This window comes from Eublepharis macularius, chromosome 12 (assembly GCF_028583425.1).
Source record: "Eublepharis macularius isolate TG4126 chromosome 12, MPM_Emac_v1.0, whole genome shotgun sequence".
NCBI lineage: Eukaryota > Metazoa > Chordata > Lepidosauria > Squamata > Eublepharidae > Eublepharis > Eublepharis macularius.
This window is the reverse complement of record NC_072801.1, coordinates 42,150,701-42,168,130: the sequence shown is the minus strand read 5'-3', so window position 1 is coordinate 42,168,130 and position 17,430 is coordinate 42,150,701. Positions and strand designations below refer to the sequence as shown.

At 41.9% G+C, this 17,430-nt stretch overlaps 1 protein-coding gene across 1 annotated transcript in view; it reads right to left on the bottom strand.

Moving 5' to 3' along the window:
* Positions 1-16,221, bottom strand: part of NPEPPS (aminopeptidase puromycin sensitive) — a 100,445-nt gene extending 84,224 nt beyond the window's left edge. Inside the window, exons 1-2 of the mRNA XM_054992481.1 lie at positions 15,579-16,221; positions 823-907 (exon numbers count right to left, since the gene is read on the bottom strand). Coding sequence (XP_054848456.1) covers positions 823-907; positions 15,579-16,202 — 709 coding nt within the window. The 5' untranslated portion in view covers positions 16,203-16,221. The remainder of the gene's footprint in view (positions 1-822; positions 908-15,578) is intronic.
* Positions 16,222-17,430: the final 1,209 nt, after the last annotated feature.

Genomic DNA, 17,430 nt, shown 5'->3' with positions numbered 1-17,430 from the left:
ACTTTGTCAAACAATCAGGAAAGAGGAAAACAACGGGCAACCCTGATGTGGAATTGGAGGAAAACAACAAGACCAGGGAACCACAATGATATACAAAATTGTTGTTAATCAATCAAAGTGCAAAACGTGCAAAAGTGCCAATGTGAATAAATACAACGATGATTACAATACAATCATATAATACAAAAATACAGAGTCCATCAATGTATATCACACGCAATTCAAAATAGATATTCAAAGTCCGTAGAACTCATTCAACATCTTTAAAGTGCAACATGCCAACAGTAATAAGCAGCCAGTAGGTAGGAAGTAGTGCAAGATGTTATTCCTTTAACAGTCCAATAAATTAATATAATGCATCACAAATCGCCGACGGGAATATGCAGGCAAATTTTTCATTAACCCGTTTCGTGAGTGGAAACTCACTTCATCCTGGGCATATAACAATTCGGACTGGACACAAAGTGCAAAGCTTGTTCAAAAACACACTCTCCTACGGCTCATGAAGGGATGGTATGGATGTTGAATGAGTTCTACGGACTTTGAATATCTATTTTGAATTGCGTGTGATATACATTGATGGACTCTGTATTTTTGTATTATATGATTGTATTGTAATCATCGTTGTATTTATTCACATTGGCACTTTTGCACGTTTTGCACTTTGATTGATTAACAACAATTTTGTATATCATTGTGGTTCCCTGGTCTTGTTGTTTTCCAAACAATCAGGAAAAGCTAGCTGCAATCTAAGTTTATTACTCAGTCAATACTGCATCCGGTGACTAAACACTGAGAACCTGCATCCACATCTCCTCTTACCTTCATCTCCCTCTGGTGCATAGGAAGCTGTAATGATGTCAATATCAGCACAATTCATCACAATCTGATTGGTTGCTTGCCCCACCTGTAAGAGAGAGAGAGAGATTCCCTTTTATTTTTTTCATTTTTAACACTGCTTGAGTCACTCACAGTCTAAGAACCAACTCTGAGCAACCCAAGATGCCAAGAAGCAACTAAATTTACCAAGTAACTACAATGCAAAGTAAAGTACACATTACTCCAAAGATTGGTAGCATTACAAGATGTTATCAAAGAAACAGATCTAAACATATGTTTTTATATCAATGGATGGTCCCACCATGCAGATCAAAAAGTCCACAATGAGGGGAAGGGACTAATCCAGGCTCCGGTAGCAATTTCTGCAAAACCCAAATTAGTCTTCAGATTCACAGAAAAATATCAGTTCAAAGATGGAAGTTAAATCATCACCATTCCAAAATTAGGCAGGTAAACAACTACACAAAAGGATGGAGGAGAACAGACCGAGTGGGCAGACAAGTAAAGGGACAAGGAAATAGACAACTGTATGAGCAAACAAGGGAAGAAAGTTAGACTGCAAGGTAGACAACGTGGGGACCATCAAAGGGGGAATAGGACTTCTTTTCCTTGTAAGTCCTCATAGGCCCCACTTGTATCAAGTATTAAAAGGTCTCAGTGAGCAGCAAGTCAAGTAATTTCTTCTGGATGAACAGCTTGCCAAATCAAACTGGTCAAGCTACCGTGTGATAGATATATGCAGGCAAGCAACATTCACTTGCTTAGACTCTACCACTTTCAATATCCCAGCATGGAGTAAATCGTATCACGTTATGCAAACCAGACTTGAAGAAATGAACAATGATGCACTCAACAAATACTTAGCCAAGAGTCAGTCATAAAGCTCATTGGATGACCATAGACCAGTCACACACTCAGCCTAATCTGTTTTACAGGGCTGCTGTGAGCATAAAGTGAAAGAGATCATGTACCTCATCCTGAGCTCCTTGGATGCAGTGTGGGATAAAGAAATATGACTGATCAACCAAAGGCTGAGTACGGCCTCTCATTTCCACCATCGAGAAATGCCAGATTCGCAGAAAAACCATAGTTTTGGTGTGGGGGTAGAAAACAAGCCCATACATCTGAGTTAATAATAAGGCCCATACATGCTCTGCAATCACAAAAAATGCTTACGTTCAGGCAGCATTTAGAGCTTTTAACATTGTTTTTATAGGCTGCTTCTAGCTTGTTTTACAGGATCCTTTAAGGGTGCTTAAAGCTTTATGCTATTTTATGTTCTAGCTGGGGGATTACAGTTATTCTTATCACATATAGTCCATTTATTCAGAACTGAAGGGTGAATAACTGAGATGGCAGAAGAGACTAAGCGCATATCTAACCCAAATAACGTCACAAGGATCCTCCCAGCTTGCTCATTAAGTAATGTTGATCCATAGGTGCAGCAGCACAAAGCACAGTAAATGCCCCACTGTTCTTAGTTGTCTGGATGAGAGCCAGATTGAAGGAATGCAAAAGGATGGGGTAGACTGTGCACTTCCCAATTCCAGCTTATCCTATTTACAAAAACAATGAGTAACCTGGCTACTGTGATTTGTGCTACAGTAATCTCCAGGCTCGATTATTATTAAACCCTGAGAATGTGAGAGCCCTTGAAGAGTGCTCAGAAACTACAATTAGTCCAGAATACAGTGGCCAGGCTCTTCATAGGTGCTACACAACAAGCTCGTATTACACCTATCCTAAAGCGCTTGCACTACTAGCCAGTTTGTTTCCAAGTCACACTTACAGTGCTTGTTTTGATATTTAAAGCTTCGAACAGCCTCGGCTCTCTCTTCCAGTGATGTAGGGCAAAAAATGTTTCAGAAAACTTTCCAATGCTATGTTTTTCCAATTTAAATTTGAATAGGAAATTGTTCTCAGAAAACTCACATCACAGTGTGTAGAGCAAATGTTTTTTGGAACTCTTGGTTCTAGATAAGTATACCTAATCAAGACCCCTGCAAGTTCTCAAACGTTGGTCAAGACTTCCCCATTTAGGAAAATTTTTGAACTGCTAAAAAGAGATGAGTTGCCTGAACTGAACAGATTTTCTGGGTTAGCTTCTTTATAACTGCTCAGGTTCAACATGCTATACTGTAGGCTGCAATAAGAACCCATGAGGAACTGAGTGTGGGGATGGAGAGAAGAAGAAACTCCTTTGCCATAGTGCAAGACTAAGTCCCAACTAATTAAGCTTCCTGGTCATCTAGCCCTGAACTGTCAAAGACTAGCACTACAGTACTGACTACTGAGCAAGAAACCCACCACCTAATTCCATGTCTGAATGTTATACCATGCAGAAAGGAAGAATATTTATTTCTCCTTCCTCTTTGTTCAATTGGGAGAGTTGAGGTTCACTGGTTACACTTCCAACCCTAATTGACTATTAATGGCTCTCCCACTTTGATGTTTAAGATTATGTTTTTACTTCAGTTTTCCTCAGAACTTAATTCCCTAGCCCAATCCCAGCATTTCGCTCAAAGAAGTTTAAAGAATTCTGGATAGGTGATGGGGAATTAGGATTAGGGGATGAGCAGTCACAGTAGTCATCTCAACCCTAATCTCCCATTCACACTATAAATAGGGATCTGAGCAGGCTAATTTCCCCTCCACCCCCATGTTTCTCTAGCTATAACTAAACATGTCATGCCACCTAGAAAGCAGTGAGCAAACTTGATTCTCATTAAGTGTATGGAGCAGGTTGTATTCCCCCAAGGATGTAAAAAAGGCACACTTTCTGTGGTGGTCCTGTTTTGCTGCTCTGCTGACAGTCATTCAAACATCAAATCTGTTATTAGGAGGAGTGATAAAATATTGTAAACAGAAGTTTTATTGCAACATTGACTATACACAATTACTATTACTAAAAATGTTTTATGCCTCATTTCCATGCAAGAAGGGTTCCCAAGTGAGCAATCATTAAAACAGCATCAAAAATAATATACAAAATTTAATATAAATGCACAAAACCAAAGCGAAAAAGGAGGGCCAACAGCAGTTACTGGGAGAATGCCAAACAAAACAAAAATGTCTTCACCCACTGGCAGAATACAATGATAGAGAGAGAAAGACCAAACTCCTTGGGTAGAGAGTTTCAAGCTTTTGGGGGGGGGGTGTTCATTTTATGTTTGAAAAATTAAAATCTCATAATCTAGCCTTATAATTTGCCATTTGCTTTAGTAACATCAGCATCTACTAAGGCATAGAGCAATCAATTGGGTTCCCAAAGAGAACAGAGAATTAGTCCCTATACTCTGCTTTCCAGGCTTAACAGAAGCAATGGGGGAGAAGAAAGACAGAGGATAACAACAACCATAGTAATTGGTTGCAGTCTGAGATCACTGAGGAAAACTTTGGGTCAATGTCAGGCAACTGGCTCATCTGGCACAGTGACTAAGTTATTTACTCTCCAAAAATATGAATCCCTGCCCATGAATATAAAAAGCAGAAAAGGACTCTGTAAGTTCCGAACTGTGAACCTACACTAGCAGCTAGAGTAATTATTGGCCCTTATCAAGGAAGCCACATTGTTCATTGATTTGCATCCAGTGTGGACTACAGTAGCCCAGTAGTAAATCTGCTAACATAAAAGGCAGCAACTTCCTCTATACAGGCTCCTGTTAATTTTTTGACCTGCATTTGGTCTCATTCTTTTGTATCGTTTAGATGACAGATTCACATTCTCTGTCAAAGTCACTTTCTATGTAAAAGTTCTTAAACTTGCAAGACTACTTTGCTCAATAGTACCACCAATACAAGGAATTTAAAGTCTGGGAGCCAAACTAGTAAAAATCTAAAAACAACAAGGAGACAGGCTAAACAAGAATACCAGAAATTCCAAAGGAATTCTACCTTAAATACAGACCTGCAGTACACACCATCGGGGATTCAAAGAGCCCTTTAGGTGTGCCTGGGGGCTTGAGTTTACATAGTGGGATTTTTTTTCCTCTCTTCCTCTTTGAACATCAGTGCTCCATAACAAATCACAAGTTGCTTTGTGGGGCTGATGTTCAAAAGAAATGCACCCTCTTGGATGTATGGAAGTAATGTGGTTCTTCAGTCCCAGCTATTGTATAATCCTCAATAAGCCACTGGGAAAATTCATTCCACAATTTTAAAATCTTTTACCTCTAACAAGCAGGTCAGGCTACAAATGTATTGCATGCTCTAAAAGAAACAGATGTTCAGCACCTTGAACACAGCCTCTTGAAACACAAAATCAACCCTCAATGAGCATGATCCAGAAAACTGGCAGATGCTTCACAAGCAAGCTATAAAAAGCAACAAAGACAGGTTAAACTTTACTAAGTATATCAGGATGTCCTTCAACCAAAAGGAAAGAAGAGGTTTAAAAGGTCTTTCCATTGTCTAACCTTTCAGGCAGGATTCCCCTCCCCCATCACACACAGAGGTAAATAGGACTTCCCCTGGCAACTTATCCACACAGCAGAAACTTGTCTTCTTGTAACTATGTTTGCTCATTAAAGGCCAAACTAGATGGAACAATGTGAGATCTGTAACAGAAACACCACAATTTTTTAAACTTTAAATTGAAACTGCACGAGGTCCCAGTTCAGACTGGACCTGGGAAAGGACAGCTGAAGTCTTTGCCCCTGCACCGTTTGCACAATCTGAAGATCATCCCAGTCCTGTTATTTGCCCCATAGTGGGGAGAGTGTACAATACCAAAGTTTCTGCATGTTTACCTTTCTGAATGACATCTGGACCTTGATTGACTCTACACTAGCAAGGGAAATGGTCCTCTGCTGATTGTTTCTCCACAGAACAGTTCTCTGCTGCAGTTAAACTAGAGTCTGTGATCCTGTCAGCCTCTAACTCCAAAGACTGCCAAGACAGGGTCTTAAGATCTTGACCTGAAAATGTGCTGCTTTCCTCCGTTTTTTAAATTTTTGTAACACCTACCTTGATGTTCTGGTGAGTCAAAAGCTTGCACAATATTTTGTGTTATTTTAATTAGCCCTAATAAAAAGTATTACACAGATATTTTTCTTGTTCTGAAATATGGTTGTTTACAATTTTTTTAATGTATGTTTATGCAGATGGACCAATCAGTACAAGGCTGTTTAATGGGCAATTCAGATCATAAAAGGGACACCGAGGTTTAAAAACAATTTAAAACCTCCCAATTCAAATTAAGGCTGCAATTTTAAAAAAATTTAAAAATAGCAGGGGAACCAATTACAAATCTCCCATAGTCATATCTAGTTTGCTATTTCCACATAAATGAGTTACGACAATAAGTTCCTGAAACCATATTCACCAAGTTGAAGTCATAAGATGAATATGTAGTCAAAGAACAGCTCAATAATCAGAATTCCAAATAAATTAGTCCGAAAAACGATCCAATAATACTAAGAACGAACGAGCTCAAAAGCACAGTTCCTCGCTTTGTGGCAGCTAAGAGAGAACTGAGGGAGAGGAGGTCGCTCCTCCGGTGGTCACGGGACTGTTTAGGTGGGAAAAACAGTTGCTCTATGTGACCTAGGAGAAGCGACCCCTAACAGAGCTCTAAAGAAGCTAGAAAGTTTCTCCGTCAATAGGCCTGTGCATGCACAGTCCCCACGTGGGACTGAGCAGAAGAACGACGATGAATACAAGCATTTCATACCTTGAAGTGTTGTCTTTGGGGGGGGGGGGGTGTTACATGCTAACAATTCAGTTTCAGTGACAGAGGTCAGACAATTTGATCTAGCCTGGTACTTTTGGGCTTGCAGAACCTCTGTGATACCTCGGAGGTAGAGATCTTTTCCTGTCCTGCTACCCAAGGTCCTTCCTGAGGAGATTTTGGGGCTGAACTGGGCATTTTACCTACAAATAGCATATGCTACTGTTAACTGTTGAACTATGATACTTCAAGTTCAACAACAATATGCTCTACCCCAGAGAGCCCCCAGAGGATGGGAATGCAACAAATGCAGAACAGCTACCAAGACTACCCATGTGTCTTTGATGTTCCAACCTGGCACAGAGCAGGATGCTATCAGCCAATTCTTAAAGCTCTGAACAGACCATAATAAGGAAAGAGAAAGTGACTGAAGTTACCAAGAACAAAACTCTTTGGACTGCCTAACTCATCAATCAAAAAGAGTCCAGTGGCACCTTTAAGACTAACCAATTTTATTGTAGCATAAGCTTTTGAGAATCAAGTTCTCTTCGTCAGATGCATGGTACAGAAACTGGTTTCTGTACCATGCATCTGACGAAGAGAACTTGATTCTCGAAAGCTTATGCTACAATAAAATTGGTTAGTCTTAAAGGTGCTACTGGACTCTTTTTGATTTTGCTACCACAGACTAACACGGCTAACTCCTCTGCATCTATAACTCATCAATAATGCTCTCAACAGGGGTCTGCAAATTACTAGTAGTCACAACCAATCTTCCCTTCTCTAAGACTTAGGGTGTGTGTAGAAAATTTTGAGAAAGGGTGGTTGCTTTTCAATAAGAGTTTAGTTGGAATATCACCTCAATGTAGCTCCAGCCTCCTTCAAAAATACAAGGGGAAGGCAGAGAAGACATTCTTCCTTTCTTTTCTAAAATCCACTGTGAAGGAAAAGTAGGAATGGTTTCTCTGCCTTCCTTCTAAACCACTCCTTTCTTACCCCCAAGCTTTTATGAACCAACAGTTTCTCTCCCACAGAAGGGCTCTTACAGAGAGCACAAAGAAGTCAGGACAGGAGGCTAGGACTCAACTATAGCAAGCTAATTTAGACAGAACTGTTCTACAAAACAGGAATCCAGAACAGACTCTGGAATGATAGTATAAAAACCCATTCATACAAAGTCTCCCTCAGATGCAAGATAGCTATTACACGTTTTTTAACATCTGGTGATCTATTACTCTTTTCCTCAAGAAAAGTCATGCCACACTTAGCCCCTAACATATGCCCCAGCACCTCTCTCTTCTGCCCCTGGGGGAAAAGACAGACAGAACATACTGGGTAGGATTCAGTCAGCTTTTCCACTGTTAGAAAAAGGAGGAGGAGCCCTTTTTGACCATCAAAAAAGACTATGGTGAGGATCTTGGGACATGCACGGACAAAAGCCATGTGGGATGGGCCACACTGAGGAAAAACACTGAGTAAGACCAAGTGAAAAGCTGACTGCATCCCACTAATTATGCATATGAATCTCTTCCTACCACAGAATTTGCAACTTAAGCAGATGTACAGTTATCTTCCCTTCAGCCTTGCCCGATTGTTATAAAGTGCCTAGAGATAAAGTGCCTAGAGATAATATGGACATGTTTGACTAAATCTTTCACAAGCTGCACACATATATGGATGTTCAGTTCTTCTGCAAACAGTTTAGTATTTGCTTTAGCCCCAAGCCAATGAAAATACAGTTATGCATAAATATAAAATGTACCCAATTTACCCTGACCATAGAATTACTATATAATGTTTATAAACTCTTTGTGCCAGTTCCACAGGACATTCAAAACTGGCTCCCATAGTTTTGAGCTACTCAGTCAATCAATTTCACAGCCTGACTGCTGATTATAGTTATCTTCCCAGGAATATCAATGTAGCCTTAACACAGTCTTATGTGAAGTTGAAAAAACAAAAAGGATAACTTATATATGAGCAAATCCATAGTAAATTTTTTTCAGGACTCTTCCTACAAAGGAACTGATGTATCAAGCATCCATGGCAAACATCCCATCTTGCCAAGACAACTGCTTTTCTACAGTTTTTTATGAAAAGCAAATGAAGAAGAGGGTTACTTCTGAGAAGCTTGTTGGCACACTGCTGCTGCTACCGTTGCCAATGTGTCAAAAGTTTGGATTTGCTACAGTAAAGTCACAAAAGTAGAATGCTCTGTTAAGCTGCACCTTAGTTACATGTCACCTAGATAGGAAAGTATTTTAATCTGCTAGCCTGCAAGCACAGTCACTGCTTTAAGATATGGGAATCGTATATGCTACCTTACTAGTATGAGATCTTAATTGAAGAAAAGTGGTATAAAAATCGAATAATAAAAATAAATATTGAGCAGCAAACCTAATAGTGCAGTGCTCTTCCCCTCTAAGAACAAAGCAGATTCCAAAAACACCAAACTTCCTTATAAAGCAAAACGTAAGCCAAACCAAAATAAAGGGTGGCAAAAAAAGTGTAATTCATTTGCTAGACTCTGAAGACAACATAACTGGCTACAGTACTAGTATGAATCAAACATCTTATCTGTTGATCACAAAAAGGTTCGTGCTGTCTGGGGTTGGCATGCACAAAGAGGAGTGCCACTGAAGAATAGATGCAAAAGGGTCAATTAAAAAGCTCACAGGCTTGGTTGCTCATTGTCCCAAGATTACAAGGACCATTTAACATCTCTTGTCTGAAGTGCAGAAGTTGTAGCTGTCACCAGCGGAAATTCTGTGCCAATGGATGACTGCTGTTACAAGTTGCTCGCTGACAGAGTGTTGACCTTTTGGCTAATGTGGCACTTAAACGGTTGCTTGACAACATTATGGTTTTAGTTGTTCGATGGTTCCTCCCCCAGCAAGTGAAATTACAGTAGAGGAAACAAGATACTTTCAAAAAGCGGAAAGCATTTCCTACAATATCTGGTTAACTTCAATTCATTGTTTACCATTCATTACTACCAACCTTTGTATCCCACACTTCCTGTAAGGAGCTCAGGGCAGCATACATGGGGTTATCCCATTTTATCCTAACAACTCTGTGAGACAGTGACTGGCCCAAGGTCACACAGAGAGCTTCCTGGCTCAGTGGGGATTTGAAACCAGTTCTCTCTGGTCAAAGTTCACTATTTGCTACACTGCATCTCTCTTTAGCCACTGGAGAGAATGTATTTTGTTCTAGGTCTGTAGTATGGAACTACCTATGCAAGTAAAACAATATACAGGTCTTCCTAATCAGTGATGGTTTCATGCCCTATACGTTAAGAAATGCCTCCAAAAGACCACTCTTTCTGAAGAACGAAGCAGTTAATAAATCAAACTTTTTTTGTTTTTGCCCGTGAACAGTAAGACAAAGAAATGTAATACATTGTAAGTTATTTGCTGTTCACTTCAGACACATGCTTTCTATAAAAAGTTTTTAGGAAAATTAAGTACACCAAAACAGAGGAATCCAACTTTCCCACTCTCCTGGCCTTCTGCAAATGATACAAAACTGAATTATTCAAGAGGGCTTTTTACTCAGATAGAAGGGCTCTACTGTAAGGAAGTGGTCTCACAGAGATCCATTGGTAAAGAGATAGGGAAGGACGATAGACTTCACGACTGTTGCAGTAAATTCTGATAGACCATAGACTCCACTACTATTGCTATAAGTATAACCTAACCGGGTAGTTCTTATGATGTTTAATATGTCAGCCATAAAATTGCTTATACTCTGTTTCAGCATTTCTTCAGCTCTGTGTTGGATTTCTGCATTTTTAAAAAAATCTTTGCAAATTCACATGTATTTGTGAATTTGCATGTTTTATTGAAATGTCTTTGATACTGACTGTACTGACTCACATTGTTTAATCCGCCTTGAGTCTCAGTAAGAAAGGCAGACTATAAACAATATTAATAAATAAAAACTTGTTAATACTACTCCTTTCCTCATTCATGTCCTCTACAACCCTCTGAAATAGGCACACTGTCATTCCCATTTTGCACCTAGACAATGGTTACAACTTACTCAAGGATACTCCAAAAACCTGTGGTGTTTCTGGAATCTGAACAGAGGTCTGACCCAAATATTCTAGATGCAGGATCTCATTATTCTCAAGCTAGCTAACTAAGCAAACATTTTTATTGTTATATGACTGGAAGAACAATAACACAATTGAAAGCTATGTTTTGTTAAGGTAGCTTTAAATATAAATTTTAATGAGACAGCAACAGTTACTGATGGCTCAGGAAACAACCCAAATGAATGACAATTCTCAAAAACATGCAGACAACATTCAGATTTCTGAAGGGCTCTCGTAGGGTATTTGACTGTAATAATCTTAGAATATGCTCTATATTTCCACCAGGTGGGGGTTTCATACCTTCCAAGTGCATACAAATGATATGCCAATTGCATTAGTTCTGAATAAGTTTCCCAACCATGTTTCTGATAAACAATTATAAGACCTGGAAGCATAGTTATTTCTATGTTAATCAGGGCTCAAACAAGGATAAAAGGGGACTAATCTTTTCTTTTAAACGTCCCACAACCCTCAGTACACTTTGAAACAATTGTTAAAGGTGTTAAAAGCGAATTGCAGAGCACTAGAATAATTGGCCAAAAAACCTTTACAGCAAGGTGGTTAGGAAACCATTAATACGCTCTGTTCAGTCTTGGCTGTGTTCCATCCTAATTTAACACCCACCATTTGCAAGTGTCACCACACTTCTTGAAACACCACACTTGCTTTTAAAATCCTGTGTTTTCAATTTAATTACACTGGTGGCTCCTGTTTATAACCTCATTCTCTTCCACTCCCCCCCCTCCCCAACTGTCTGTTTGCAGGCCTTTCTCTGTTGGTCCCATTTTCTAAAGTTTCAGCAACTTTGGCACTTGCATTCCTTTTCCCCTCTAAGTTGTCACCATGGTATTTACTGGTCCCCTTGCAGCATTTCCTAATCTCTGCTTGTGTAGTCAAATTCTCTCAGAACTCTTCAAAGTGAAACTTACTCCTGCTGAGACTCAAATCCAACAAGGGGCAAAACAAGCATTTTCTTCACCCCAAGAAACCTATGAGAATTGCCTGAGCTTTAAATTTCGTGAGGCTGGTCCTCTTCTGAATACTCAAGCTTTACCTACAATTAAAGTACAGCATGCCATGCAAGCATATCATCTCCTCCGAGAAATAAGCAAGCTTGCAAGTACCTTTAAGAAAGGAGAACTATTATTAAATCTAAATCATTCCAAGTAGTTCACTTTTAGGTTGTTCTTGCTGTATACTGCTCCCCCCTCCAAATTTTCTCCCAACACTGAACGTCAAAGTTTGCTGCTGGAACCTAAGAAAATGCTGAGTCATACAAACAGAGATTCCCCCCCCCCAGCACTAGTATATATACTCATTACAGAATACAGCTGCTTGCCAACTGATGAAAGCCCCAAAGCAGAAGCATGTTACTTTAATCTTGAAATAGCTCCAGCGGGTCCCAATCTGTTTCGAAGTCCAGTTCACATTACTGGTATTGCCTTTTAAAGACCTATACAATCTGAGACCTGCCTTCTTGAGAGATGGCATCTCATGAGTTACCTGCATGCCACATCTTAAAGTCTCTATCCCTTAATCACTTGACCACCACCCAAGCTCAATCCTTTTCAGTAGCAGCCCTGGTTCTTTGGAAAAGCCTGCCAGAGAAAGAGAGAAAGCCCCTAACCATGGTCCAATTTCACAGACAGTATAATGCTGTCTTATTTAGATAGACTTTTAAAAGATATTATGCTTGTAGAAGATATGAGGCTTTATTGTTGGTACTCTTCGTTGTATGATGTTTTGGTTCTGAAATGTCTGACTGCCAGCTTCAGTTAGTGCTGTAACCTGCCTTGTGTACAGCAAAAAAGGTGAGATAAAAACATGATCATATAAATATTCCTTAAAACTCTCCAATGCTAAATTTGGGTCTAAAAGGTAGCTAATCAAAACAAACCATAAACACAACTTTTGGAACACAAATCTTGAGTAAAAACCATTCCACTGAGACTGCAAGGACAAAAGGAAAACAGAACCACAACTTAAATATTTCTTCCATATTAAGACACCTATGTTCATCAATGACTACTTTCTGGAATCTGGGAAGTTCAAAGCATATTCTACAACTTATATCATACCATCACCTCCAAGACTACAACCAAATGATAAACTGAACCTGAATGACCCAACGACGCCTCTGGAGGTTTAACCAGTCTTAACTCATGAAGGGTTCATTATTAATTACAGGATTTCAGAACGTTTTAAAAAATGACAAAGAGTTCTGCTATGAGAACTGAAATGTTTCCTGGTAGCTTAAGCTGTCTCATATCCACTTAAGTAATCTCAGAATTAAGAAACAGTCCAACGAGGTCTAGAAAGACCAGCATTCTTTATGCACCAATTTCGCAAGAAAAGTTTCTTCGATCGTCCCAAAAAGTCAAGACAGCCAGGATTCAGTGCAGCATAAACACTTCCAAAGATAAGATTAATGCCTCTAATTTCAGTAACATGTCCTGTATCTCATCTACAGGTCTGCATAAGGCAAGAAAAGAAAATGAAAGATATTATTAACTTTGTGTAGAAACCTTACCCAAGTATCATTCTACTGTTCAGCTGACTGAAATTGGCAGCCCCCATATATGAGGAAGGAGAGGAGAATACACTCCACAATACTTGCAAAAAAAAGCTGCTGGCCATCACAGATAAACTTTAATTTACAATAAAGATATGAGACACATAAATACCAACATGCTTAAAATTAAGACTTCCACCATGGAAGGCGGTGAACAGACAACAGTGAACAACAATCTTATGAAGATACACTGGGAAACTAATAGAGAGAATACCACAGAATACAATGAGAACGCATGTCAAAAAGAAAACAGCTTTCCCTAAATCATCTTCCTAAATGAAGATCTACTGACCTCCACCTACATGAGGCAAATGCACCTTAAAATTCAGGAATAGTCAAACTCACAGATACTCATTCTGCTCTACTGCCTCTCATACAAAAATCCTCCCAATTAGCAAGGTACTCTTTCATGTCTAGCCCCTTGCAGAACGGTTCTCAAAGAGCACCACAAACACCAATTCTCCCTGTCAAGGAAGTCCATCACACCCAATACCACAGTAACAACACCCTACAGTCTTCACCTCTTATGATTCCAAGAGCAACAGCCTCTCACATTATCACCCTACCTTTTTTCCAAGGACTCAGGACAATGTACATAGTTTTGTCCCTGCCCCCTCACCAACACACAAGCATATGATGCTCTGACAGTGCACTTCAAACTGGAATTTCTAATTCGAAGGAAAGCTCAGTGCACCTGAACATAAGAAAAAGACAAGGCTCTCAAGAAGACAGCCATGTACCCCTCTAGACTATGATCCCAACGCCTCTAACACAGACACCTCCATCCCAAGAAACATCAATCTTATAAGTTCTCTCCTAAAATATACTGAAATAAAAAATATGTGGTCCACCCTAAGAGATCATATGCTCATGTACACATACCTTCTTTAAGGATATATACCATGACTAGAATCCATGGAAACCCTTATGCCAACCTCGGGTCCCAATATGCACACATACAAAATCTTATAACCTACTGGGAAGGAAAAGTTGAAACCTCAGTCCAAGGCTACAGAAAATGCTCAGCCCCAAACAACCTCAGGCCTCACTGAAGTTTTTTCCCCCTTAAGCCTACAAAAGCCTCTTCTGCCCTTTCAAGTTAGGCTTCATCAAAAGAGATCTTTTCCTGTTTTCCTTCTAGAATGCAACCTCCCACCTTAGAGAAACTTTTTCTGCCCCTCAGGTCTCAAGCCATTCCAGAGGTCCTCTTCCCTCTCTGAAAATATATTTCCCCACCATACTAGATTTGTAACCCTTTGCTCTGCAACTGTGGAAGCACGTTTGTAAATGAAGCAAGGATTCTTCCCTACTTAAAGAGGTCCACCCCAACACATAGACATATATTAATTTTTAAAGAAACTAGGAACACTGCCCTCAGCACTTGCCACAAAAATTAAGAACCATCCACAGATTCACCAGCCATTTGTCAATGACTAGAACTCCTAAATACAGCCCTTTTTCTCCCACAATCTGAGACTCATCCACTCTCAAACCCTTCTCCTCTAGCTCTCAAGTCACAGATCCACTCCCAGAGACCACTTCTCTCCTTTCACTTGAGTCCCACTCACAGATGTGACTTTCCACAAACATATGCGTGCATGCACGCGCACGCGCGCGCGCACACACACACACACACACCAAGGCAAGCATGGTGCAGAAGTTTGGCAGCAGACTAAGACCTGGAAACCTAGGTCCATAACCCAACTCTGCCATGTAGGTCGTTGGGTGACTTTGGGCCATCACTCTCTTAGGCTAACATACCCCACACAAAGCAAGATCCCAACCCAACAGCACCTTAAAGGTATAAGCTTTCAAGAGTCAACTTCTCTTCATCAGAGAAAAGGAGCATTGACTTTCAAATGCTTATACCTTGGAAATCTAGTTGGTCTTTAAGGTACTAACTGGACCAGGATCTTGCTCTTCGACTGCAGACCAACACGGCTACCCACCTCAAACTATAACCAACACAGTTGTAAGGATGAAAAAGAGAAGATGGGAGAACGACACAGCAAACTGTTTTGGATGACTATTTGGGGAGAAAAGCAAAGATATTTAAATAAATTATGAAATAAAATCGCATTAAGGAGGCTCAAGACTCGTCTTATCTACACTACACTCCCGTTCTTGCACGGCTCCTCCCCCAAACACACACAACACTCAGCACTTTCCCTCCCCGCCAGATACATTTGACCTCCCCCTCACCATCTCAAGGCTTTCCAACTGATGCCCCCCATCGCCCACCTCGACCCTTCCTTGCCCCCCCTCCAGTCCCGTACACACACACACACCCCACGATGCCCGCTAGCATTCCCATCCCTACCCCCTTCCCATCAGGAACCCCCCCCCCAACCCCCATCTACATACACCCCATGACTTTCTCCTCCTCCTCCCTCCATTACCTCCACGGCGGCCTCCAGCTTCCCCTCGAAAGTGAAGTCGATCAGGTCGGGCTTGAGGCACAGCCCGTAGTTGATGGGGCGCACCTCGGCCGGCAGCCGCTCAAAGGGCCGCTTCTCCGGCATCGCGGCAGAGGCAGAGAGCGAGAGGAGACGGGCAGAGGAGAAGGAGGCGGCGGCGGCGTCTGCTGCTGAGGCGAAGGGGGAGGCCCAGCGCGCGCGCGCACTGAAGGGGAGGCGGCGGCCCCCCGCCGCTGTCAGGGGGAGGAGAGGGGGCGGCGGCCGCACGCCCAGCCGAGAGAGAGGGGACGGGCGGGACAGACCCTCCTGCCAGTCTTTCTGCCACGGATCTTTCCGTCGCTCTTGCCGCCGCCCTCCTCTTCCTCCTCCCTGCACAGACGGCCGCTGAGGGGAGAGTATGCACTGCGCATGCGTGGCGGCCTTCCTCCGCTGCCGCGGCCACCACCCCCTCTCGGTCTCGCGCGCGGCCTCCGCCTTCTTTTCCCCCCTCGCCTGGCTGAGAAAGGAGGTTAACAGGCGGTGACGGACACACGCCTGCGCAATAGGGAGCGGCGACGCAGAAAAGACGCCCGAAGCTAAGCGGGCGATCAAGCAACGGCAGACCATTTACATCCACCACTACAAACTAAGCCCTCTGTAAATGAATCTGGGAGAGGGAGGGGAACAATGCGCATGCGCGGACAGAGACTTGCGAGACTGAGAAGGCGTTGCAGAAGGGGCGCGCGCGTGCGTGTTGGAAAGGGAGAAGAGGCGCTCCTTTTTTTTCCGAAAGGGGAAGGGCTTGGAAGAATTTCTTTTGCCTGCGGGGAGAGAGGAGGAAATGCGGCACGCGGGTCAGGTGGTGCTCTGTGCGGCTGCCCCTCCCTTCATTTGAAAAAGCCCTGGCAAGGTGATAGGGGAGACTTCTCCTTCCTTCCCCACCCCCCGCCCCCAATTAGTTACCATAAAAAGTACAAAACAGTGCATTTTCAAACCTATGCGATGTAATAAAGACCTATTAAACAAACGCATGAGGACATATTAGTAGTTTAAAAATGCAGTTGTCATTAGGAGAGTATTAAAATTGCATTTTAAATCTGAACTCCCTGTACGGATTTGTGGGAGTTGGGGGGGTTCCATTTTTATGTTTGCGGTTCTCTACGAAATGAAACGACGTACTCAGGCACGCTTAAGAGATTGACAAAATTTATTCTAGCGTGAATTTCATTCAAATCAAGCCTGAATTCTCAGAAGCTAAAATGATGAGACTGGAAGCTGTCATACTCTTGTCCCATCATAAGAAGGCAAGACTCACTGGATAAGATAATGCTAGGAAAAGAGGAACGTGAAACGGCTTGACTCAATAGAGGCGGCCAGGGCCTCCAGTTTGCAAGATGTGATCAGGGCTGTTAATAGGACGTCTTTCATTCATAGGGTCGCCATAAATCGGAGGCGACTTGGCGGCCTTTAACACACACAAATTTCATGAGTCAGAACGCGCTTCCTCAGCAGCGTACGTCCATCAGCGAGACACATTTTTCCTTAAAACTTCACGTGACAGAAAGGTTGGGGAGGGGAAATCTTACAGGGAAGCCTGTCTGAAAAACGAGCCGCTCCAAAGGGTAATAAAGGCGAGAACACCAGCCCGCCGAAATCAAGCCATGCGCGGCGACTTTTTACGCAGACGCGCCCCAAAGCCATTGAAATTCAGCGGCGCGCGCACGACTAGAGCCCTCAAGGCGTCTGACGGTGTTCGGCCCCCGTCCTGTACGTAAATGGAACACTTCCTCGGGACTCAGCGGAGCTGAATACAGCCGGACTGACTTCTGAGCAAACTTGCATGGGCTTCTGGTGC